This window comes from Cotesia typhae, unplaced genomic scaffold (genome assembly GCF_013202065.1).
Source record: "Cotesia typhae breed Kobodo isofemale line unplaced genomic scaffold, CoteBio_Ctyphae contig_123, whole genome shotgun sequence".
Classification (NCBI taxonomy): domain Eukaryota; kingdom Metazoa; phylum Arthropoda; class Insecta; order Hymenoptera; family Braconidae; genus Cotesia; species Cotesia typhae.
In genome coordinates, this window is record NW_027423715.1 from 4,028,872 (window position 1) to 4,056,055 (window position 27,184).

The 27,184-nt window shown below is 31.5% G+C and overlaps 4 protein-coding genes and 1 non-coding gene across 7 annotated transcripts; 3 read left to right on the plus strand and 2 right to left on the minus strand.

The window, feature by feature from the left end:
- Positions 1–1,547: 1,547 nt before the first annotated feature.
- On the minus strand, positions 1,548–7,679 carry Girdin (protein girdin). 3 transcript variants are annotated; one of them, XM_074253174.1, is made up of 6 exons: positions 7,660–7,679; positions 6,430–6,569; positions 6,276–6,364; positions 2,941–6,191; positions 2,771–2,874; positions 1,548–2,695 (listed from the first exon to the last, which is right to left on the minus strand). In XM_074253174.1, the coding sequence occupies exons 2-6, from the start codon at positions 6,478–6,480 to the stop codon at positions 2,417–2,419; spliced, it is 3,774 nt and encodes a 1,257-aa protein (XP_074109275.1). In that variant the 5' UTR covers positions 6,481–6,569; positions 7,660–7,679; the 3' UTR covers positions 1,548–2,416. The 3 variants fall into 3 exon arrangements, with proteins under 3 accessions (XP_074109275.1, XP_074109267.1, XP_074109272.1); XM_074253166.1 differs by lacking the exon at positions 7,660–7,679 and adding an exon at positions 7,064–7,638 and having other exon boundaries at positions 6,430–6,816; XM_074253171.1 differs by lacking the exon at positions 7,660–7,679 and adding an exon at positions 6,857–7,638.
- A 310-nt stretch (positions 7,680–7,989) lies between these two features.
- Rpl24-like (ribosomal protein L24-like) lies at positions 7,990–8,902 on the plus strand. Its single transcript, XM_074253182.1, has 2 exons — positions 7,990–8,150; positions 8,320–8,902. Exons 1-2 carry the CDS (start codon positions 8,070–8,072, stop codon positions 8,755–8,757), a joined length of 519 nt encoding a protein of 172 aa, XP_074109283.1. The 5' UTR covers positions 7,990–8,069; the 3' UTR covers positions 8,758–8,902.
- A 124-nt stretch (positions 8,903–9,026) lies between these two features.
- Positions 9,027–10,860, plus strand: Kdsr (3-ketodihydrosphingosine reductase). The gene is made up of 3 exons (XM_074255400.1): positions 9,027–9,302; positions 9,387–9,816; positions 9,895–10,860. Exons 1-3 carry the CDS (start codon positions 9,195–9,197, stop codon positions 10,347–10,349), a joined length of 993 nt encoding a protein of 330 aa, XP_074111501.1. The 5' UTR covers positions 9,027–9,194; the 3' UTR covers positions 10,350–10,860.
- A 5,472-nt stretch (positions 10,861–16,332) lies between these two features.
- LOC141534479 (zwei Ig domain protein zig-8) lies at positions 16,333–25,851 on the minus strand. Its single transcript, XM_074253858.1, has 4 exons — positions 25,277–25,851; positions 22,288–22,439; positions 19,333–19,543; positions 16,333–18,678 (listed from the first exon to the last, which is right to left on the minus strand). The coding sequence occupies exons 1-4, from the start codon at positions 25,362–25,364 to the stop codon at positions 18,158–18,160; spliced, it is 972 nt and encodes a 323-aa protein (XP_074109959.1). The 5' UTR covers positions 25,365–25,851; the 3' UTR covers positions 16,333–18,157.
- Trnah-gug (transfer RNA histidin (anticodon GUG)) lies at positions 21,694–21,765 on the plus strand. Its single transcript has one exon. It is a non-coding gene; the product is annotated as a tRNA-His (tRNA).
- Positions 25,852–27,184: the final 1,333 nt, after the last annotated feature.

Sequence of the window (27,184 nt, forward strand, 5' to 3'; positions counted from 1 at the left end):
CCCATACACTATATAGTATGAGTATGGACATAAAAACCGCGAGCGCTAAGAACTAGTCCGGCAGTCGCGGGTACAACGCTCCACCCCAGACCTTTTTTATCCATTAAATAAACCCCCACTTATTTTTAAATCGCGACTACCATTAGTGTCTTGATGTCAATGTGTGAGTTTTGTTTTTTATTTTTTATTATTTTAGAGTAGGGATGACAAGCACGAGGGATCGGGGGTAAGTGGTGAATGGTGAAAAAAATAGCGAGGCCTCCCCACCCCGTCTTACAGTAACTATCCTCACCTTATGAGCGTCACCTATGCCGTACCGTTGGTATGTCGCGGACTGCTTAGGGGTTGTACCGTAATTTCACTACTATAATTCCCGTTTCTGTTCTAATCTCTTGGAACCGTAGAGCGGTATAATTTGCAGTGGGGGGATAGAATGTAAAATGTAGAATGATGAAACGATTTTTTACAGATTTCAGTGTTGCTGGAGTTGAATTTTTCTATTATATTTTATTTATATTTATATTTTTCTTTTTATAATTCAGTTTTTTCGAATGAGCAAAAGAGCCCGGTTTCTTTGGAGCAGAGAGTAAGCTTGTGTACTATCCGCGAATGTCGGTGGGTTTTTTTGCTGAAAAGTTATCAGCTACGGAAGCTCGATCGCCCGTTTTGCTCACTTTTCACCCCCACGGGCAAGCTTTTATCAATCTTATTTTAACCGTAACCTCGCTCGAGTCCAAGCTTCGCTTCTATTCTAGTCAACCCATTTTTTTAAATCTTTTTTTAGGGAATTTTTTGCGAACCTGGGTAAAAGCCCGCGAGGCCGCGCGAGTTATTGGACTGACAAAACCCGAGGTTTTTTTTGCGCCGCGAATGCGAGTTTAGTTTAGGTGAGTAGACGCCAAGAAAAATAATTTTTGTCAAGTAACGGTTAAAAGACTGATTCGGTTTTTATTATTTTAATTATAAATGGAAAGGGCTAAACAAAAAGCTACTCTACTGGTGCTGAAGAAGAGTGTTCAATTTTTTTAAATAAATACGATCAGCTTTTATCGCTTGGCAAGATGCGTTCACACGAACTACGTTCATTACTATGCATTATATAACATTGGTTGGATCTTTTGGTTGAAAAAAATTAGGAGAAACAAAAAATGAAAAAATTGCAACGCTGAGAGATTAGTGAAGGGTACAACGGGGAAGGGGAAGGGGAAGGGGAAAGGGAAGGAAAGGGAGACAAAAGGAGTAGAGTGTGTCGAGTATGCAAATTATTGAGAGGTCTGAGAATTTAAAAGATGAAACGGGGATGCGAGCAGAAGGTGGATTGTTTTTTATCATAGTCCTTTGAGTTTGCCAGAAGGATGTGGTGATAAAAAAAAACCACGTGAGCCCTTTTGCCTTATGGGAATATTGTCAGATCCCTTGCCGCTATACCCGAGGGAACTATTTGGAATTTGTATTGATACAAAAAATAAGTCTCTGTTAATTAAAATATACATTTTTAACTAAAAGACTTTTTTTTTAATAAATAAAAATAACTCAGCCAATTTATTGTATATTTTTATAAAATAATCGTTTAATTTAGCAAATACAAATACAAAAAATTAAGTATGTCAACTATTATTTTATTTAAACATGATTAGTCTTTAAATACGAGTAATACTTTCATCTGGCCGGACAATAATTATCATCACTGTGTAGCTAATTGTTTATTTAATCATTAAATTATTTATTAGCAAGTACACTTTTTTATTATCTATTCAAAAATAAACTATTATATTTTTGTTGTCACTAACAAAATTTTTATAAAACTTAAGACTAAAAAATCTATACAAAAAAAAAGTTATCAAAAAATTATGCTTGATCACTGTTCACGGAACATTGATATAATTTTTTATAAAAAAATAAACACACACACACACACACACACACACACACACACACACACACACACACTAGCACACAAAGTAGCATCAATAAATGCTTTAACATTATTATAAATATATTTCAAGTATGTAAAAATTAGACATCAAGTCATATTAAGCGTTTGTTCAATTAAATACCGTCTTATTTTTGTAACATCAATTTAAATATTCAGTCAATCACTATAATTATTAATAATTAAAATTTGATCAATATACGTATTTGATTACGCATTAACTGTTTTGATTATATAATATAGTATTTTAACGAGCAAGTACAAATGTGTGTTCGTACCAACTTGTTGCAATAGTTTTTATAACACATGGTTTAAGAAACCGCGCAATTTGCCGACAAAGAACAGCTTATATTGAAGCAGTTATTCAATTTTTAATTTTAAATTGTATTTAAAATTTATTGTTTCGATGCTACATTTTAGCAATTGTTATTTTTAAAAATAATAACTGTTCATACATTACAAAGAATTCTTTTTAAAAATAATTCAAACGCATCCATACTCATACCAGATGGAATTACCGACTTTAGAATTACCGTCTTTGTTAACGGGTATCGTTATATCGGGTATTTCATCATTAGGGGTTGAATTTTCGGCAACGATTGTATTTTTTGGTTCATTAATAACAGCTGATATTTTATTGTAAATTAAAAATGGTCTTGATTCACCTGGACGTGCTTCTGTTCTCGATGTATCTAAATTACTGGGACCGTCAGTGTCGTTTACTGACGGTATTGGCAAGGTATCGGACAATTTTGAATCATGCTAAAATAATAAATTTATTATTTTATTCTTAAACAACTAAATAACTAAATAAAAAATAAACTACAGTAAACTTACAGTTAATGAAGAAGTGGGGGATGGGAAATCATCAGTATAATAAACAGTTCTACGAGTACCGGCATGTCCTAATGACAAAGAATCGTTATCAAATGCAGTTGGATCTTTAAAAAAAATTAAAAATTAATAATCAATAAAAAATAATCCTATTAAAAAATAATAAAACATACCTAAAGATGCTCTACGTTCATCAACGCTGATGTCAGAATCGTTTCCTCCCGACTCTGACTCGTAAATCTTACTGTCTTGCCTAGAATCTTCCGTCCAGGACTGTCTATTTTTGTGTAGAAGCTCCGAGCCGGCTTTCCTCACTCTCTTGACCAAGTTAGCTCCAAACCGTTTCTTTTTAGTCGAGCAACTCTGCTTATTTCGATAGTACTCCATTATTTTCTCCTCCAACTTCTCCTTCTGTCGCGACAAATGATTGACCTGATCGCGGTAAATTTTTTCCTCCATGTGATAGTGTTCCTTATCTTCAAGCGAGTGAGTTAGCAAGTCTTGATACTGATTCAGCAAGACACTGACATGGTCCATCAGCGAGCGCCGGTTGTTGTCCAGTCCAGAGTTCATTTGAGCCAACATCTCGCATCGCTGGTTTAATTTACTGTTCTGTAACTCCATATTAGAGTACGACTCGTCCTTGATACTAAGCTCGCCTTGCAATTCTGTCAGCTTCAGGTTTAATCTGTTGCTTTCTATTTTATTCTTCTTGTAGTCTTCCTGCAAGCTACGGTAGTCTATTTTTAATTTCTCCATCGCAGAGTACAAGTTCCTGAAGTCGTCTTTCAATTTCGAGTGTTCGCCGCGCAAGTTATTCAAGCTCTTGATGTGAGTTGCCGAGGCTTCCTGTTCAGCCATCAGAATCTTATTCTTCGACTCCAATCTCTCGCAAGTTTCCTTCCAAGTCCGTTCTTTAGTTTTGATATCCCTCAAATTTGTTTTCAAATTCTCCCTCTCTTGGACCAAGTTCTCGTACTCGTTATTTAGCTGTTCGTGTAATGACTGAAGAGTCACCTGGTCATGGAGAAGCTGCTGGTGAGTTCTCTGCTGAATTTCTCTGTCTTTGAGCAACTCCTCCTTCTCCGCAACCAGTTGAGAGTTTGACAATTGCAGCGTAGTACATTGGGCGTTCAACGAAGAGTTCTTAGATGTCAAGGTAGTTACTGAAACCTGGAGCTTCGCTTGTTCTTCTAACAAACTCTCAGCAGTACTCTCACTCATAATCAGTTTCATCGCTGTGCTCTCCAAGTCTTTCTTCAACGCCTCGACCATCTCGATATGTTCTTTCAGCGGTTTCATTTCCTCGTCTTCATGTTCTTTAGCCACCGGAGCATCTGCATGGTTCTTCGAACTCTCGTTAATTAATTTATTAATATGGATAGCCACCTCCGGCAAATTAATTAACTTCTCGGCAAAGTTTTCAGCAGACAGAGAGAGCAAAACATCAACAGTGAGCCCGAGTTTGTCCAAAGCAGCGTGAATTTGCTGGGTATTCATTTTCTCAGCAATCAAATTAGACTCCAAAGTCTCGAGAGTTTCTTTGTCAATCGCCGCTCGAGCATCCAGTTCTTTACTCGAGCGCTCAATTTCCTGCAATCTTACAATTTGAGCATTAGAATTATCAATCTCTCGATCAAGCTCCTGGATTTTCTTCTCCAACACTTCGATAGTATTCGTTGATTTATCAATGGCGACGTCTTTCTCCTCAATAGCTTCTCGGTATTTGTGAACGTCTCTCAGGGCCACGTCCTTGTCTTTCTCCAAAGCGAGTATCTTGGCTTCCAAGTCATTACACTTAACCTCAGAGTCTTTCAATTTCTTCTCAACGTTGCGATACTCATCCAATTTCTGATTAGCAGACTCCAACGAACGATCGAGTTCGTCAGCACGTCTCTGAACACTTTCTAGCAAAGATTGTACGCGTTGTTTCTCCTTAACAACGGTTTCATAATTATTTTCCATCTCTACGATCTTAGTGTGCTGAGTCTGGTAATCTTGCTGCTGACGCTCAAAGGACATTCGCTGGTTCTTCAAAGTGTTTTGTAATTTTTTGTTCTCCTCCAGCGCTTGCTTACAAACCGACTCCAAATCAGCATTCTGTTGCAACAAACGTTCATTGTTGTCAGTGAGCGAGTCGATTTTCAAAGATAACCTTTTCTTTTCCTTCTCGAGCTCCAGAAGCCGCGAAGAAGACTCGTGGAATGAGTTTTCCTTCAGCGAGTCAACTAAAGCCGTCAGTCGACGATTTTCCAGCTCTAGTTTCAACGCTCGGGTCTGTGCATTGCTTGTCAACTGCTCAGATAACCTGTTATCCGACACAGATTCCTCGGATTCACTAACAGAAGCACGAGCAGCTTCGTCATCGGCAGCTTTCTTAAGTTTATGAAGCTGACTATTTTCCTCCTGCAACTCCTGGTATTTTTCCTTCTCAGCAGCGCGTTCAAGATTCATATCGTTTATCAGTGCCTTGTACTTGATGATTTCAGACTCTAGCTCGAAAGCTTTCTCGGCTCGTCTCTTTTGAATATTAAGCTGGTCTTCGAGCATCTCGCGGTTCTCCATCAGCATTCGGTTGTCCTCCCTCAACTCCTCAACCCGAATTTTGTAGAAATCAATGTCTGATATTTTTTCCTGGTAGCGCAAGACCTGGGCCTCCAGTTTGTCAACCCGTTCAGCCTTCTGCATCATCGCGTCGAGTTCATCGCGATAAGTCTTAACAGCTCGTGCTTCGTGCATCAGTTCCTGGTTCTCCTGCTTTAATTTAGCAACAGTAGCTCTTATGTGCTCGAGTTCTTCCTTGCACTCAGCCAAAGCTTCTGTTTTTTCCTCCAATTCGTGTCTTTGTTTCCGGATCTTAGATTTCCAATCGGCCAGCTCCACCGCGAAGTGATGGTTCTCTTGGTCAGACTTGACAGCGTTTGACTGCTGATTTTTGGCCGATTCATCTTGACTAGGCGAGCCCGCGGCTCCTGATAAATCCCCAGACATTGTTGACTTGCATTTTCCCCGGTAAAAATCTCGCTCATGAAGGAATTGCTTCATTAGTTTGAAAACTTCGGACGGGTCGCCCATCGTATCTTGGTTTATCACTATCTCTGTCATCTCTGTTACATTTTTAATGCAATCTGCTATTCCTGATTGGACTATCTCAGGCAGTGAAAAAATTTTTGTAATAAAATCTTTTTTATTTGGACAGTGTACTGCACAGCCGAGAAGTAACTGAAGCAGCAAGTGGATTTCTGATACATGCAACTCTGGTTCTTTGCCAAGTTTTACTGGATCCGGTAGTTTTATCACCAAATAACCCAGATCTTCCTCGTAGAATTTACGGATGTTACTGATTATCATTTCTAAATTTTTTATACGCACTGACGGGTTACTGTAACTCGGTATCACGCCGTCGTGAAGCGGCTCTGGGTCACTAGAATTTTTTTTTTAGAAAATAGTTAGTCAACAATTGATTTATGTGCTCTAAAATTATTTTTTAATTAATTACAATACTTACATTTGTAAAAATACATTGTGGAGAAGCATACCGTCAACCAGGTCATAGTAGTTGGCAAGAGCATCAGGATCCTCTAGACAGCTACCGAACTATATAAAAAAATAATTAATTTAATAGAAATACTAAGAATTAAATAAGTAATTTCAATAATTACCCAGGTAACAAGTGGTCCAGATAAAAAATCATCTATTTCAGAAGACGCCATTTTTACGATTGAATCTTTTTTTATTATTTTTAATTGCAATGCACCATTATTGCACCGCTAATTAATTAAATCAGCCAATGGTATTTTATCTATAAAAATACTTATAGTTACATAAATTTTACTTTTGATTCAGTTGAATGACAGGTGGAAATTTTTCTCCAGCTTTTTTTTTTTTTTTTTTTTTTTTTTTTTTTTTTTTTTTTTTTTTAACCTGTTATATTGAAAGTATATAAAGGCTCATATATATTTTGTTTTATATTACAGTGTCATTAAATTCTCCATATTTATTTATAACTTTTATACAAAGTTTCATCGGCTTCCCGATTTTCTTAGATACTATAAACAAAAATCATACAACCACGTGGTTATTAATTACCTCAGTTATAAAATTATTGAATTGTTAACTCCAAAATTTTTAAACTAAGCAATTAATACGACTATTTATGCTCAGATTCAATTTACTCATTTTAGTATAATAATATTTGAATTAAACTATTGTCCAATCTTATTTAGATAATATTTTATAATTTAAATTGATAGTTAAAAATGATACTCCAACATAAATTTATCATAATCAACTGACCATACTCAGCGTTCAGGGTTCAACGATGCTAGATATTCACCTAGCACCCTATGCGCCATCTTAGGGTCAATAAGGGTTAGCACAAAACTTAAAATTTTTAGTTACTTATTTTTAAAATTGAGTTATAAACATAATTCGAATTTAGAGTTTTAAACTGCTGCTACTTGAACAAGAATCTTACAAAATAAATATAATAGAAAAAAAATTAACGTTTTAGATTAATAACAGTTCGCAATTTCGGATCCAACAATCAGCACTGCAGTCATTACATCACTTCTACACAGAGCACCAGTTTGCAATTAATTGACTGTTTGGTATTATTTCTTTTATACAGTATCTAAGCTCAGAAAATAGATGAAACGTTTTGTAAAAATTTTAAATAAATAACGAGTATTTTTCATCCAAGAAAAAGAGAAAAATTTAATCACTTTGTTACAGGTCTAGTTTTGTAAATAAATATGTAATGATAAATTTAAAAAATAGATAGATAACGAATTGTGAGTTTTGTTTGGAATGTAGGTAATTAATGATAAACAGTAGTATCGAAGGTAATGGGAAATCAAGATATAAATAAAAGATAACGAAAACAAACAAACATTCAAAACTAATTTAATTCAGCGTCACGATAATGAGATTCACCCGTTACTAGTACATACTTTTACAACATGAACTATAGTACTTGCACGCATTATTTTAATGTAATTAATGTGTGTGTGTGTGTGTATGAATATATGATAACTGATAGCGGTAGTGTATGGTATAAATACTATTATCATTATTATTTTTTACTACATTTCATTTGATATTCTTTCTGTCGTTTTACACTAGATGTCACTTTTATCTCACAAAAATTATCATTTAAGAACTATATACAGTTTAAGAAATAATACTATAGTTTCTTGTCTAGATAATTTTATGTTTTATGACAAGTGAATACAATCCGACAACGTGGATAAGAGTTGATTGTAATTGTTGTCAGTAATTTAATATAATATAAAATAAAAAAATGCGTATCGAGACTTGTTATTTTTGTTCATCACCAATTTATCCAGGACATGGAATACAATTTGTGAGAAATGATTGCAAGGTAATTAATTTTTTTTATTTTTTATCAACTTTGACCATGTGAGACTTGTTTAGGTTATGAAAATTACAATATTTACATGGCACTGACCTTTAAATGTTTTTATTAATTAATTTAATTTTTAAAAAAATTTTATTTGATTAATTTGAACTGACAAATAATTAATTTTTAGATATTCAGATTTTGCCGATCAAAGTGTCATGCAGCGTTTAAAAAACGCAAGAACCCACGTAAAACAAGATGGACAAAGGCGTACAGAAAGACGGTCGGCAAGGAACTTGCTGTTGACCCGGCATTCGAGTTTGAGAAACGTCGTAATGTTCCTGTCAAATACAACCGCGAGATGTGGAGTATGGTGATAACAAGTATGAAGAAAGTTGAGGAGATCAGGCAGAAACGTGCCAACACCCACATCATGCAGCGGCTTCGAAAGGGTCGTGAGTTGGAAGAGGAAAAAGATATCAAGGAAGTCCAGCGTAATTTGTGTCTCATTCGGTCTCCAGCTGCTGGACTCAAGAACAAACACAAGGCTGAGGAAGCCGAAGACGAGAAAATGGAAGAGTCTGAGGACAGCGAAGTCGAAGCTGAAGCAATTGCCGTTGAAAATTGAGTTTCATTTATATTTTTTTATAAATTTAATTCAATTTTTAATTTTACTCTTTAGCTGTTAGAATTAATGATAATTTAAATAAATATTTTTTATTTAATAAACTGTTTTTGGTATCTTGTAAATAAATACACTACTCAACAATTAATTTTTTTTATAATTTTATCGTAAATTTTAATATAGTAAATTTGAATTAAATAGAAATCTAGAAATAAATAAGTTTTGGTTGGTATATAATAACGATTCTCACGACATCGCATTGCAGATAGAACAACTATTTTTAGTTTTCAGACACGCTGAGTTGTCTTATTTTTATTTTAATCTAATTAAATTTAAACTGAATAATTAATTACCGTTTATATTCAAAAAACAAACCTTTGTTTCAATATATCACTAATTCAAGACATTTATTGGATTAAGCGTTTACTAAAAACCGAAAAATGTTATTTATTATCAGTGTTTTGATTGTCATTGCGATAATAGTGTGGTTAGTGAAGGAACTAATGTTTCCAAGTCAACGAAAAAATATCGAAGGCAAACATGTGGTGGTAAGAAATTATTTTATACAATAAATCTTATGTGTATATTGATATATTTTATCTTGAATTAATTATTCATAAAAATGTAAATAGATAACCGGAGGTTCAAGTGGGATCGGAAAGGCTGTAGCCATGTTGGCCGCGAAAATGGGCGCTCACGTGACGATTATTGCGCGGGATATACAAAAATTGGAGGCTGCTCGCAATGAAATAATGAGTGCATGCAAAAACAGAGACTCGCAGCGGATCGAATACTTGTCGCTGGATATATCCAAGGATTATGAAACTATTGAAAAGTCTTTTTTGGATATTGAGAAGACAATGGGGCCGATTTACATGCTCGTTAACTGCGCGGGTATGGCTATTTGCGGGAAAATCGAGGATACAACAATAGAGACTCTCAACTGGATTATTAATTTGAATTTTATGGGCACTTATTACTGTACCAAGGCCGTTATTCCTCGCATGAAGAGCGCAAAGGATGGTATTATTATTATAACATCATCCCAAGCTGCACTTATAGGTAAATTAAATTTAAAATTTTTAATTGAATATTAAAACAATTGTTATTAATTTATTAAAAAAAAAAAAAAAAAAATAGGAATATTTGGATACTCAGCCTACTGCAGCTCAAAATTTGCTCTCCGAGGCTTATCCGAAAGCTTGGCGATGGAAGTTAATCCTCACAACGTATCAGTGACTCTCTGCTTACCTCCAGATACCGATACTCCGGGATTCGCAGTCGAAGAGCAATCGAAGCCTCTCGAGACGAAACTTATTTCCGAGTCAGCGGGCTTAGTAAAAGCAGATGTCGTCGCTAAACAATTGATCGCCGATGCTTGCACTGGTCGATTTTTCTCGACTGTCGGCCTCGAAGGGTTCATGCTGACAACTCTGTCTGCTGGTATGTCACCCGTCTCCTCGGTTGCGGAACTATTCGTTCAATTTTTAACGATGGGATTAATGAGAGTTGTCGGCGCTTGTTATCTCTTCTCATTCCAGAAGATTATTAAAAACTGCATGAATATTCGTGACAAAAATAAAAAGTCCGAATAAACTACTCCAGGTTTTTTATTTAAGTATAAAAAATAAAATTATCATTGAGGTGTGTAAGTCAATCAAAATCGATAATTAATTTTTTTTTGATATTTATTTATTTATTTTTTAATAATTTTTTTTTGTTTTATCTTTATTTATACCAACTATAAAATCATATTGATAAAGAGGATAATGACAAAATAATAAACGGCTTGGGTTACTTTGTTAAAAGTTTTCCCGTATGTTGTTCTGATTTTTTTTTCTTTTTTGTTTTATATAATAATGTTCATAAGCAATGATTCTTACACACATATCAGAAGTTGTTCGTATCTGCAGTATTAATATTATTTTATCAATTTTTTTTTTTTTTTTTTTTTTTTCCTATTTCATTAATAATATTTTTTATTAATCCCTGCGAGAAATTAAAAAAAAATAAATAAATTTTCTAAATTATAAAATATATAATATATAAATATAAATATAAATTTGAATAATAATATGAATATAAATGTTAATAATTAATAAATTACATCTATGTCATTAATTACAAAAGTTCCCACCTCAAAGTAAACCGAACAAAAGAATCGATAACTTTACTTTGAGCATTGTTAAATAAATAAAAATCATTATTACAATTCACAGGCCCGTACGCTTAAAAAATAAAAATAATAGCCATTACTCACACGAACAAAAATAATTCACGCTTATTGTATTGCATGCCAACGAATTATTATTTTAAATGCATGATTAACATTTTTCCACTGTTCACTCGTAACGATTTGCTCTCACACTCTCGTTCGTACTTTAGTCGGTAATCATTATTCATTACAATTATTTATTTTAATCATTATCATTATTATTATTATTATTATTATTATTATTAATATTAATAATTATGTTAATGTTAGTATTATTTATAATCATTGGTAGTTTTTTTAATCATTCTTCCGCGTCATTTCGCGGATTCGATAATGAGACTTAGAAGCCTCGGTTTCAAAAATCCGCGAGACAAGGCTTGCTTCGAGGTTTCCCATTTATAAATTAATTAATCAATCATTTAAGTAGTAAATAATTTCGTCTCATTCGCTCGCTCGACAAGGCTTACAAGTATTTTAATTATTTATTTATTTATAATTAATAGACTTTTCGTCGAACGTTCGAATCAGTGATACGAGTGTCCTTTACTCATACATATTTTTTTTATTTTATTTATTTGAATAAACAATTATTCAATTTAATCCTTATTAAAACGTAACGTGGACAAACGTCTTTAATTAATTAATTTTTCATATTTATCATAACTTATATATCTGTTACAATTTTTACCTCGAAGAATCGCAAATTTAATTAATTCATTACTTGATCAATCAATCAATTATTTATTTTATTTTATTAGTTATTAGTATTGTTTTTATTATTATTTAGTGTTATTAATAATAATAATTAATTTGCATTACGGGGGTACACCCTGAAGAAGCAATAACACTTCCATGGACACATTCAATATATTCTCGCATAAAAATACGAAAATATGTTGAAATAATTCGAAAAAAAAAAAATATATATATATATATATATATATATATATATATATATATATATATATATATATATATATTTATATTTATAACATTAAAATTATTTTTCATATGAATTCGGATTTAAAATCTCGTAAGTAATAGTTAATTTAAAAAAGAATTAATCTTAGGATCAGTTCGATTTTAAAAAATAAAAAAGTGGTTTAACTACATTAGATATTGGTACAAAAATTCAATGCTGCTACGATATCCTAGACCAATTTTTTTTTTTTTTTTATTTTATATATATATATATTAGGGTGGGTCAAAAAAATCGAATAATTTATTTTTGATTTTATACTCTGAAAAATAGGTTCGTAGACACCTAAAAAGAATTCTCTCCAAGTATAAGCTCTTAATTATAACGGGAAGGTCCTCCGCTTTACGGGTTTCTATTTTTTTCGAATAATCAGATAAAAAAATTTATATCTCGCTTCCAACTGCTTGGAAAAATATTCCGTGGCATAGATTTTGTGAGAAATTGAATGCTTTACAAAAAGGTCTCTTATGACTTTTTCAAAAACTCAACCGATTAAAAGATATTCATAGTTGAAGTTTGGCTATTTTAAGGAAAATATTCGTTTTTATTATGAATTTTATAAGTCGATGAAAAAAATTATTTCGGATTGCGGAACTCATTATTTTGTAGGAAATTTACTGCTCTACAAAAATGGTCTCTTATGATTTTTGATTAAGTGAAGCCGTTACGAGATATCCATCGTCAAACATTAACGAATATCAATATTTCCAGTTTTTGATCAATAATTCGATAAATTTTAATTTAAACTATGAGTTTCAGGAAAATTTACATAAATTTGAGTTTCGATCGATAAAGAAATGTTATAATAAGTTAGATAAAGAATTATTGGAATTATCATTGATTTTCCTTGGAGAAATGCCTCAAGAAAAGATTTCTTTCAAACGTCCTGGTGCTGTTCATCATGCTAGATGGATGGCTAAGGCCATTCATAGTTTGAAAATGTATCTATTCAGAGATGAATTCAAACTCTCTCAGAAAGAATTGCATGGTCTTCGTCATTTCTGTATTTTTATAGTCACATTGTATTTAAAAGCTTGGTTTTCATCAACTTCTGCAACAACTGCTGCTTATCATGACTTGCAGTTTATGAAAAATTTATTGGAGTACAAACATATCAATCCTTTGATTTCTTCAGCTACGTGTGAAAAAATGATTTCGCACTTATGGTATTTGAGCGATGAACTTGCCATTTTATCACTGTTTGACGATGGCGTTCCATTAGAAGTAAAAAAAGTATTGTTGAAGCTGTTAATACTCGTGAAGGTACAGATTCTAAAGCTAAAAGATTTGTAATTGCTAAAAAGATTTGAATTCATTGGCGCAGAGAACTCTGAGTGACTTTGTGTCTAAAAAGTCATTAAATCTTTTCAAAATCTTCGATCTACCGTATGACTTTCTTGATGTCGATGTTGAATTATGGCCTACTAATGAGAGTTATCTCGAAAATAAAGAATACTTTCAACAACTAAAAGTTGTCAATGATTCAGCAGAGCGAGCTGTTGCATTAGTTAGTGAATATAATCAATGCTTGACAAAAATGAAGAACAATTCCAGTACTTATTGCAAGTTGTCAAAGAACATCAAAAAACATTCCCAAATTGTAATAAAAGAAATTATTTATAGTAATAGCGTACTGTTATGTTAAAAATATAGACAATTATATTGCAATTGATAATTCAATAAAAAATTTATCTATAAAAAAGTTAAATACTGGTTGTTTCTCACTTGATTCAATACTTTTCATATTAAATTTGACAAAGAAATATGTCATTCACTTCAAATTAAACTAATCATTGGCTATATGTCGAAAAAAATGCTCTAATTTCTTGTTTTAATGCAATCAAACAAGCTCAAGACTGAAAACAATATTAAAAAAATTGTTTATAACATTTCTTTATCGATCGAAACTCAAATTTATGTAAATTTTCCTGAAACTCATAGTTTAAATTAAAATTTATCGAATTATTGATCAAAAACTGGAAATATTGATATTCGTTAATGTTTGACGATGGATATCTCGTAACGGCTTCACTTAATCAAAAATCATAAGAGACCATTTTTGTAGAGCAGTAAATTTCCTACAAAATAATGAGTTCCGCAATCCGAAATAATTTTTTTTCATCGACTTATAAAATTCATAATAAAAACGAATATTTTCTTTAAAATAGCCAAACTTCAACTATGAATATCTTTTAATCGGTTGAGTTTTTGAAAAAGTCATAAGAGACCTTTTTTGTAAAGCATTCAATTTCTCACAAAATCTATGCCACGGAATATTTTTCCAAGCAGTTGGAAGCGAGATATAAATTTTTTTATCTGATTATTCGAAAAAAATAGAAACCCGCAAAGCGGAGGACCTTCCCGTTATAATTAAGAGCTTATACTTGGAGAGAATTCTTTTTAGGTGTCTACGAACCTATTTTTCAGAGTATAAAGTCAAAAATAAATTATTCGATTTTTTTGACCCACCCTAATATATATATATATATATATATATATATGTTTTTTTTATTCATTAATAAATATATATACATAAATAATATTAATAATAATAATTAATTATTTAATTATTTATTAATTTATCTAAAGAAGCAACGAGGACGTCTAGACTCTGGAATTCAGCTCGGTGATTAAACAAACTACCAGCAAACTCGTAATCGAGACACGACGATATACGAATGGAAAAATAAGTAAAACACCCGTACTGCTGAAGACAGAGTCCCTTTTTATTTATCAGAGGGTCCAAGTTACTCCTTTATTAGATTGTCATTCGACCAACGTTTATCACAAGCGTCAGTCCAACGACGTATTAAGCTTTTGTCAACCGACCGATAACACTGGCTTATGTTGGTTAACAAACTCGGACATATTTATTTATTATTCAAGCAATCACTCACAGTAATCACTTTAAATCTTAATTCTATGCATTAATTATGTATTATGTCTAACGTGTGTGGCCAGCCCGTGCTATCCTCAATCACTTTTTTCATTATTTTCTATAATTTTATTATCAATTGTGTTATTTAAGTAAATAAATAATTATTATTCTTTTTTATTTAATATCATCAAACTCTCGATACGGAGTTTTAATTCTGCATGTGACGTAAAATAATAAAATAAAATAACAAAGTGTCAAAACCTGACATGCTTTAATTAACGCATTAATTTTTCTCTCGTAAAAAAGTTATAACTTATTCTTTTTCCCTATAATATATTGACAGTATTCAAAGTGAATGAAATTTTAATTAAATTTCCATAAAAATAAAATAAAAATAGAAATTCAACCAAGCTCCATGTAGTGAAATATTAATCAGTCGCTATCTATATATTACTAGTACTGGATAAAAAAGATATCAGTTAGCACAGGCGGCCAGACAAACTTTAGCATTAATAAACAGAAAAACATTAAACAATCGAATAATAATAATAATAATAATAATAAATAAATAAATAAATAATTATTATATATTTTGTTTAAAAATCCGTTTACCAAAAATTAATATTATACCGTTGTCTAAAACATGTATATGTAAATAAATACACATACGCGTTTACTGAATCTTGATTACACATTTTAAAACGTTAGTTCAATTTAACACGTACGGCATATAATTAACATTACATTATTTATTTATATACTATATATATTTACAGACAATCACATTAATCGTTATTTTATTCTATATTCGTATATTTCCTTGTCGAATCCTCGGGTCAATTAAAAAATTTAATTATCCACCGACTCAAAATAATTCTAATCCCAAGCGAATAGAACGTATTAGTATATGTTTACATACAAATTAAGTATTTTCTCCTTCTTTATAGAGCTGAAACTTGTTCAATATCCATTCGTATATTATATCCATCTTACTTTATTATCAATTAGCATATATATATTTGATTTAAATATATCATTAACAAATATCCGGTCATTTAATAATAATAATTAAAATACACGGATAAATAAACGAGCGTGTTTTACATTTCAAATATACAATAATACATTTATTTATTAACTATTGTATATTTAAATGCATACGCGTGTTTTTTCCACATTAATACATTATCTCAGTGTACTCCAGCATGATACACGTATAAATTTGTATACAACATATATATATATATATATATATATATATATATATATATATATATATATATATATATATATATATATATATATATATATATATATATATATATATGTGTAAATATAAACATATATATCAATTGTATGCGCATAAACAGTGTGTATATTCATTATTATTATTAATATAATATACGTATTATTTTTATTTTTATTAATATTATTAATATATTATGTATATATACGTGTATAAATACGTATATTAATGCATAGAGTAATGAGAGAATCCAACACACAGTATTTTATTTGTATTGCCTGAAGGGGAAGCTACTATCAATATATATCCGAGTTTACATTTGTATGCTTTGATATTGCGTTTATATTCGTTTCATATCGCATGCGTACATTTTTCATTTCATTTTTTTTTTGACTATTTTATTTTCTATTTGTATGCATAGATGTATTATATAGCTGTGTGTTGTTTTAGTTCGTTTACTTTGTTAGCAATATGAAACTTGTGTAAATACACAATATGTAACTCAGGACGGTCTCGCATGTTTTAATGGCGATAATTAATTTATCGTCAGTGTTTCATTTAATCCATATCAATGACTACTTTCATTCATTATTAATAAATAATAATATTAATAATAATAATACTCAAAAGCAGCTTTATTGATTGGCATGAAACTTTTTTTTAATCATTTTCGTATTATATCGCGCATCGGGATATTATATATGATGTATACACTCAATGTTTTCTGCGACCACGTTTTTGTTCATTATCTCAAGATATGGAGTTACTTTTATTTACTCAATTCATATATATATATATATACATATATATATATATACTTTTTTATTTAAACTATTTTCAGACACGCGAGAGACTAAAGAGAGGTCTGTTTTTTTTTTATTGTCGGAACCAATCCGTTCCCAGTGCTAGCTCTCAAGTGCCTGAACGTTATTTTTATCAAGTCGAGAATTTATTTGTTATTTTTTCTTTTTTTTTTTAGATTTTTAAAAATTTTTTAGTAAACATTTATCGTATCCACATTGTCAAGAGGATGAGCAGGCACGACGGACGTCGAATGTATACATCGTTAATTCTTGTTTACAATTCCTTTTATATTTTTTATTCTTATTTTTTTTTTTTTTTTTTTTTTTCGTTTCTATTATAACTATCGAACAAGTTTCAATTCTTGCGAGGGAAAAAACAATTTTCATACTTTATCATCATGATAATAATAATAATAATAATAATAATAATAATAATAATAATTATTATTATTATTATTATTATTATTATTATTATTATTCTTCTTTTTTTTTCTTTCTTCTTTACTTGTTTGTTTATCATTTATTATACGTGAAAGTTTTACGCGATAACGCAAAAGATCGAATAAACTCTGAAACGCCCCCGGCTTTAACGATATTTATTATAAAAAATTTATTATAATTTATTTTTCTTAACCATTTCTTTCTTTTTATTTTATTTTATTTATTTTTTTTTTTATTATTTTCTTTAGTTGTTTTTAATTTAACAGAGCATTTGGACGAACGACTTTTGATTTAAACAGTAAATTACTCAACCCGTTCCATTTGTCAGAATAATTAATCTCAGACGTTGAAATAATATTATTTTTTATCACTTAAAGTTCTTTGAAATATGTATATAAAAGTAACCTAGTGATGAATCGTAGGTAATGAGACTAGAGAGGGTGAGTTTCCTCGAGGAAGTGTAGACGAATTGAAATGCCCCGGAGAACGGAAGCGTGGCGCGCCTAATAGTAAAATCGATGCTGACTCGGGTCGTTCGCTCGCTCACGAATACCTTATATCAGGAAGACTTTTTTTTTATCCTTCTCCTTCTACCTTTGCTGGATTTTTTCTTCCTCTCACTTGGAACACTAGAGTCTCCTGTTGCCCATAAATATCAACATGACGAGTTGATATTTATCATAAACAATAATAATAAAAATCTAAATATAAATCACAATCAGAGATCGAGAAGTCCTTAGCCAACAAACAATAAAAAAAATAATCAACAGGGGGCGAGAGAGAGCGGTGGATCTATAAATTTACAATAATTGATGTAATTATTATAATTTAACGGAGAGGATTATCGTGTGACGGTGTAGGCCAGACGAATGGATCTCTGATAAGTGACAAGGAGAATGATAACGAGAACGAGGAGGACGAGAGTACGTTTGCCCTGATTAAAGGATAAACTGACGCAACCGGCGAGCCACCAGAGCGCCCTGGAGCCTCCAAGCGCGGCGCTTATTCCTCTCTGGATGGCCGCCGGATGCTCGCCGTTCAGCACGTGCAAGTGAATACTTGCTTTGTCTAATTGACTGGGACTGCAGGTGTAATTACCCGAGTCCTCCAGACCGGCGTCGTGGATAGTCAGGATACTCTCGAATCCCACTACCTTGTCTTTGTCTTTGTCTTTTTCCTTTTCTTTGTCCGCCGTGTTTATTGACCATTTCCCGCGTGGGTCTTCCAGCACTCGGTTCTCTCCGTGGTACCAAAATACGTACGATGGCGGCTCCACTGATTGCTTTATCACGCAGCGCAGGGTCACTGTACTTCCGGTCTTCACATGTCGCTCCTGGTCACCCATGATTTCTATTTTTGGCACTGAAATTTCAGTTAAAATTTTTTATTATTATTAACATTGATACAAACAACAATAAATACTTTATTCAATTGAATTAACTATTTGAAATCTATAAAAATATTCATTGAAATTTAGCTCAATTGATTTTATTTTATATTTTTATAAATTTTAATTTAATTAACCCAATTTTTACGATTTAATTGAATGAAATTCTATTTATTGGTGAAACAGAGATGTGTGCATTTATTTTATTTTGTATATTGACATTTAATGATCGAATTATTGATAAAAAAATTATTTTTGTTAATAAAAAAAATTACCAAATTAAATGGTTTATTTCAGGAATTTTTTTATCTCTCAATGTGATTGGTATGACATTAATTTTTCAAATACTCATGATTCGGTTCATTAATTAATATTAATGTCATCACCAAAATCAATTACTATAAAAAAGTTAATCGTCAAAGTTTGATGAATCACTGTCCCCGGATATAGAATCAAAGTATCGTGATATTTATTTATGGTAATTTTGATATCGGGGCTGATGGTTTATTTATAGATAACATTAGCTCTAGAAATTCGATTCGAGGTCAAGTTTCTGTTAAAATATAAGTTATAAGAATCAATGCGAGTGATTAATGACAACTTACGAACAAAAAAGTATTTTTATTTACCGATAACACTGAGATAAATGACGTGGCTCATCTTTTGCTCCGTTGAGATCTGGCACTCGTACTCCCCCTCATCTCTGGGCTGGACATATTTTATTTGCAAGGTCCACGTGTCTGAACCGTCGGCGTATATCGTTTGAAATCGCTCGTCGGCTATAAACATTGTTCTATCGACTGATAATATGTGCGCGTCTCGGCGTCTGATCCATGATACCTGAAATAATTTTATTTTATTTATTAATTTTTAAATTAAATACATGGTCAAACAGATAAATAAACGGATTTATTATTCAAAAACATGCATTGAATTTTTGTTTTATCGTATTAATTTCATCGAATGTTTACCGAGTAAACAGTAGAACGAATTTATTTTAGTTATTAATAATTTTCGTCGGTATGAGAATTGATAAAAAAAAAAAAAAAAAATAAATAAATAAATAAATAACAATAAAAATAAAAATATTAGCTTCGTTTGAAATTATTTAATTAATAATAAATTCAGCCTTGTTGAATTTAAAAGCCAGTAGAAATAAAATAAATACAACAGCAGGAACCGATTCATTTAAATTGTCAACTGCTTTACATTAATAATTATATTGCGGGTATACAAATGAATGAATTTAACATCATATAATAACAACGATAACAGCTACCACCGGAGTTTAAAGTTCAAAAAATTAATCAACTTGTAAAATGAATGTAATGGTGAGTGTTGCTAACTCGGCGATAATTACCACCGGTATTTATCACTTGCGGAAGTAATATACGTAATTGAGTCGTCGCTTATGGCTCGAATGGCATTTGTGTCACCGAGTTTACAGCACCTATCTGTGGCCAGAAATTTCACAAATTCATAATTATAATAATAATATCAGATCAAGATAATATCGAATTACGGTACCTATACATTAGCCTGGACTCCCTTCTTTAAAATAATTATCCATAATTTTAGCGTGTCGCTAATAATTCTGACCTTTTTTTCGCCAACTTCTATCGTACTCACACCTCTCATTTTAAAAACTAAATTTATTTTACAAAACTTTTTTCTATTAATTCGTGAGTGGTGTACATTAATGAAATAATAATAATAATTTTTAAACTATTAGCTAAAATTATTCCCGTAATTATATTAAGAGGAATAGGTGTTGTCATACTAATGTTTGTGAAAGTAAAATAAAAAATAAATTATACAAAGTGTAACTAAGTCCACCTGACAACTCTCACGCGATCTTTATTCTACTCGGAATGTTAGCGCTCTTAATATGTACCTAATATGTACATATGTGTAATGTGTGTTAGTATTCATGTAAAAGATGTTGCAGAGCACGAAAAGTTTCTGTCTAATTGCCATAACATTTGCAATTGCAGGCACCTTGTTCAATTTTCGTCTGGTAGTCTGGTAGCTGGTGTTCTGGCTTAAGTTCAGAAGAGAGTAAAGAGTAAAGAGTATATGGAGAAGTAAGAGAAGGAGCTGTACTGGGAGAAAGTACTGTAGGCACTAGTTTGTAGGTACTACTGTTCTAGGGAAGTTAAATTTCAAATGAAATAGATGTACTATAGGGCCAAAGAGTTGGTTATTTACTCGCTGTTGGTGTACAACTTGTTAAAGATCTTTCCTATAGGTATATGTAATATGAATGTACGGTGTCGAGTGCAGTTGAGTTTATAGTACAGTACAGTATAGTTGGCTTTCTCTTAACTCCACTACACTTAGCATGAATCGTATGCCAAGAAAATAAATTCGCCTGCACCGAGTACCGAGAACTGAATAGAGACCAACTCGAGTAAAGTAGTATACGAGAACTCTCTGACACATAGCATTTCGGTAACTTGTCAAAACTAAGTCCGAATAATATTAATAACGCGAATTAATAGCTCAGATATACAGATATCACATTATTTATGATACTTAAATTATATTTATTATTTATTACTCTTTGTTTTATAATTTATGTCAAGCCGTTTTTTATTAACAGATTTTTTTTTACTACTGATATTATAAAACACAGCAGATGTTAAGTAGGGCGAATGAAAATTATTGAATTTTTTTAACCGATCAGAAAAACGAGTCTCTTAGATTAAGTAACTGATAATATTCCTCTGTTGATATAAAATAAAATCGGGATCATAATTTTACATGAATTTTAATCTGTTTATTTTTAATTTTCATATCGCAAATATTTAAATTCAATTTTCTTTTCAAAGGCTATTGTAAAAAAATTACAATTATTTTTTTAATTTATTTAATGATTAATTTTTAACAATGATTGTATATAAATATAAATTTAATAAATAAACGTAAAAGTGTCACGGCGTGAAAGTAATATAAACATTTAACGGGTGCTATATATATTGTTCACAATAGCCGTGATCGTCTAATGGTTAGGACTTTACGTTGTGGCCGTAACAATCCAGGTTCGATTCCTGGTCACGGCAATTTTTTTTTTTTTTTTTCTCCGTCATAACCATGCTTTTAAACTACTACTCTACAGAATTATTCATCTACTCATTTATTAATGAGCGAGTTTCATGAATAAAAAAAAAGTTAATCGCCACTCAGACGACTCTCGCATTAGGAATCAGTGTCACGCGTGATTTTGTTCAAAGAATCGCGTCATTACGACTTAAGGTGTGAAAAGACTCTATGTATTAAGTCTTGACTTTACTTTCCGACTATAAAAAAGACCGGGGATAAAAAAAGGAGGATAATAAACTTGCTCTACACTTTAATGAAGACATTATTTTCATTTTCACCGTTAAATTATTCTGAATTAAGCCCTAAATAAAATAAATAAGTAAATATCAAGGTTCTTGTTTTAATAAATGTCGAGTAAGCCTAACCTGTTTTTATTTTTTTTATAAATAGATGGGATGATTCTTTCGTCAGCGTTATAAATAAATAAAAATCAATAAATGATGGGAGTGTAATTATGCAAAAGCATATTTATATATACGTACTGATTTGTTGCCAAGCTGACGCACTTTGCAAGGAAGAAAAGCATTTGTCCCCAATTGGGCAGTATAATTTCTCAGACTGTGTTCGTCGAAATAAGGACCTTGATATATGCCAGCGTATCTTTTTACTAATGAGTGAGATCTCGTGCTTACTCCTGAAAAAATAAAAAATATTAATATCAAAATAGTTTTAAACAATTTAAAAAAATAAAAAAAAAAAAAAAAAAAAGTGATTGGCAATTACGGGGAAGTTAATTTTCCACCTACATCATTACCCAGGTTAATTTAACAATTTCGATCGAAAATTCGCTGTCAAATGGAGTCGAGTGAGTGCGATAGAAGGCAAAGGAGTTTTAAGAGAGCGAATATTAACTAATTTATATATATATATATATATATATATATATATATATATATATATATATATATATATATATATATATATATATATATATATATATATATATAATATCTCTTTGTGAGTGAACGTCTTGGATCGATTTTCATTAAGCAGCATCTACTCTTGTTAATCATCTATAAAAGCATTTGATTTAAAATAATGAAAGGAAAAAAAAAAGTTCAACACCGCATAAATATTCAAGCTTTTAAAAATGAATATTTAAAGCTCTTTTCTCGAGTTTATTTTTCGCGATTGTATTTTTAAATTATCTATCAAAGAAAACTCAACTCGAACACAAATAAGAGCCAAAGCATTGAATTTGGAAGGTAACCCCTACAGACCTACATTTTCCTCTTATAGCCGGTGAATAAATTATGCAGACTATAAATACTGAGACCGGATGCTCGTTTCTAATCTATTAATCTATGGACTCTATTTAAAATCCTTTCGTCACCTCGGCGAATTAATATTTTATTCAATTTATCCTCTCGAGAGATTTCATAAATATCATTTCCGTATAAAGATAATTAAATTGAAGAATTTATAACTTAAATAAACTCTGTCGGTTTTATAGAAAATATAATAAATGATAAAAAATATTAATGTGTGGTTAAACAAGGATCTGGAGTAATAAATAATGTTAACCATAAGTCACGCATTACTCTCTCGGTATCCGACACTTATTTTCTTGTTATCAAGTTGTGTAACTGAAATAATCACGGGGAAATTACACGCAGGGGTTGTAAGAAAATAAGAGCAATAATAAATAGCCGTAAAGAGTTAAGAATTAAAGCGGTTTTAAAATAATAATATGTATTTATAATGAAATTCGTTTTAAAATATATACGATGTTTTATGCAGGAGTAAAATAATGAGTTAAGAATAAAATGAAAATGAAAATGAAAATGAAAAAGGTCGAGGATTGTAGAAACAGTACATTGGAAAAGAGGATTTTGTCTCTTGTTCGAAAGTCTATAGTAATACTAGTGATAGTTATAGCGACAGTAATAGAAGCAGCTTTTCTCGTCTACTAGTTTTAAGTACAGTCTGGATGGCATTCTAGAGGCATAAAGACTGCTAGCTCCCGAGAACCAAGAACTTGGAACTGTGAAGGGGACAAAGAGCCAAAGTAAATATAAAAGACTGAGTTAATGTAAATCGAAACAATAAAAAAAGTTATAAAGATAGTAAACCGATACTGATACCCCAGAGAGAGAGAGAGAGAGAGAGAGAGAGAGAGAGAGAGAGAGAGAGAGAGAGAGAGAGAGAGAGAGAGAGAGAGAGAGAGAGAGAGAGAGAGAGAGAGAGAGAGAGAGAGAGAGAGAGAGCTATGCCATTAATATTCGATGTTGAATGTTGGATGCTAGTGGTTAATGGAATTAAATATATTTTAGTGTGCGGTGTCTGTGGTATTGGGTCAAAGCCATTTGTTATGCTATCAATAATCTTCGGTTTAGTTCAAGTTGTCGTAAATTTGTCTGTTGATATCGTGTTTCATTCAATCACGATCCCGATGGATCAGACATCCAATACACAATACCAAAGTACTTCCGGTTATTGTTGGAGACAAAGTGCATTCAGAGAAGAGTTGTCAACGCCAGAGGGTCTTCAATCGCTTTACTTTCTATTAAAACCTTAAAACCTTAAAACCTTTGCTTTACCTTTTATAGCACATTTTATTTGATGGTATAAAGTTCCGAGAGACTTTATATGTGTTTTTGTTTATTTCAGAGAGCGAAAATTGAAGAAATTATGGCAAAGAAAAAAGAAAAAAGAAAATAAAGTAGAACAGAGTTCAGTGGTGACCTAAATCTGTCGTGCTCGCGATCTCTTTTCATATTTTTTCTCCGTTTCAACTTTTCAGTATCTTCTTTTTCCGCATTTCTATTCGACAAATAGAAATGCGATCTCCGTGACACCCAATGTGCTTTTGTCTTCTGGACAATGCCAGCTATTTGGTAACTATCATCAACTCCAAACAATGAAATCACCGAAAATAATTTTTTTTTTTTTTTATTGAGAAACATTTAACCAACACGTTCAATAATTTTCAAAAATAATCCAGGCCTTGTTCCGAAATTTCTGATTCTTTTCAAAAACTATCAAACCGTTTCTTTATTTTGCCAAAATAAAAATAACCATAGTAGTCTAAAATTAAAACAAACAAAAAATAAAACAGAGCAGAGAATAGAACAAAGATAAACATATGTTTTAAGAGGTCAAAAGTTTATTGATCCTCTGCATTTAACTCTTGACCTGCGTCTCCACTTTACACAAATCTCACTTGATCGTCCGCAATTAAATAAACCCCAGCAGTAAGTAAGAAGTCTAAAATCATGAAAAGTACATCTCATCTTTTCTCTGGTGTTTACCCTCTGGCCTAATAAAATCACAGATTCCCCTATTCACGTTTCCCCATACATATAACGTATAATACCAATAACATTCATCTCTTTTTCGACTCTCGACTTTCCACCCACGGCATTACAGCCTCTCGACTTTTTATTTTCCCCATTTAATCGCCATAAATGGATTAATTGAAACAATTAATTAAATAAAAGTGATAATATTAATGTTAACAATATATCTTACCGGTGATACCGAGTAATATCCAACAGACAAGACAAAGTACATAATAGTTGACGTATGAAGCTGTCCTCATGGTAACGACGAGGACCATGGCTGGACTAACATCTCAGTGCGCGCACCACCTTCGGCACATTTATTACCGAGTACACTAATAATATTCACTCCTAAAAATTCTATTGTTGTTGTTATTAAATTCTTCTACTCTTCCTCTTGCTCTAGCTCTTCTCTATGATTATGATGATGATAATGATGATGAATTAATTAATAGAACTAAAAGTGAGATGTAATTTAATGAACCGCCGTCACCGCCGCCACCTCCACCAATAAAATAAATTACCAAAAATTTTCCCAATTCAAATTTGTTATTGGAATACCAATAAAAATAATAAATTTCGACATTTAACCGGTTGTTGTTCACCTCATATCACTCTCATATCACTCTCATATCACTGGCCACTCACATAATCCTCACTTTCGAGTACAATTCATGTTTTCGTTTTGAGTAATCGGGCATTTAAAAATCCTTTAAATAATTAATTATTTTAGTTAGGAAAACAATAAAAAAAGAGGCGACGGAGATGGTGAGATCGTTAATTCGTCGGGTCTTACGATAAATACTGATATTTAACCAGAGAAGTAAACAGTAAATTATAAAGAACGATTAGTGTACAGTGTAATAGTAAAATGATGAAAATTTCGGGTGGGTTTCTGTTCGTCCTCCCGACGTCCCGGGCGAAGCTCTGAACCGCCGGGCTCCAGTAGCACTGCCCGCGCCCGCCCGGGCTTGCGCAAGCGTCCTCTTCATCTACACACCATCAGACAGGGTTCTTCGTCTATCTGCGAGTAGGCGAGTAGGCTAAACCTCTACTCCTTTTTCATCTCCTTTCTCTACTGGTCCCACAGCTAGCTCCTACTGTATCTCGCCCTCTTCCGCGACCCGCCACTTTCTGTATGTCCTCTTACGGTTCTCTATACTCTAACACTTGCCTCGTTCATCCCGTGACAAAGCTCCACCTGTACCTTATTTCCAATCTCACTCTCAACAATATCAAAGCTCCTGTCTTTGCCATTTTTACGACAAAATTAACAATATTCATTATTTTTTATTCTTTGACAAAAAATAATTTTCATTTTCATTTTTAAATGAAAATTTCTCAAAAAAATCTTTAATATTTATAATTAAAACTCTGTTTGAAGAATAAAACTAAAACGGAGTTTTTTCATAAAAAAATTTAATATACTTAATGTTTTTTAATGTTTTACCTAAAACTTTCAATAACAATTTGCTTGTGCATTAAAATTTTTTTATAGGCTTGCCGTATTCATTTTTAGTGTAATTACCGGTATATAAAACTATATAGAATAATAGAATTAAAAGTTTTAATCCTTATTAATTTGACTTGGAAGTATCTGATTGATACAGGAGGTGTAAAAAGACATAAAAGATGAATTGATAATCAATATATGTGTATAGATATCTCTATCTGGATTATAGTATAGTATAGTATATATATATATATATATATATATATATAGAATGGTGGATGGTAGATGGTAGTCGGGAATAGAACTCGCTTTCATTGTTTGTCGAGTGGGTCCGGAGACTTTTGTCCCGGGGATACCAAACCGATGTGACGATGAAGACGAAGTATAGAATAAGAAATTTAAGAAAGAATAAAAACTTAAAAGTTACGTCGGAAAAAGAGTAAAAAAAAAAAGTAAAAATCGAGGTAGATAGAGACCCGAGTATAAGATAACGAATACGCTCGTTTAAAACTTCTTTTCACGACGTGATTATTTTATTTATTCTCCTCAAACTCTATTTATCATTTTATTATCGTATTATCTTGTACACAATATAAATAAATAAATAAGTTTTAATCTAAATAGAATTAAAATTTTAATTTTTAA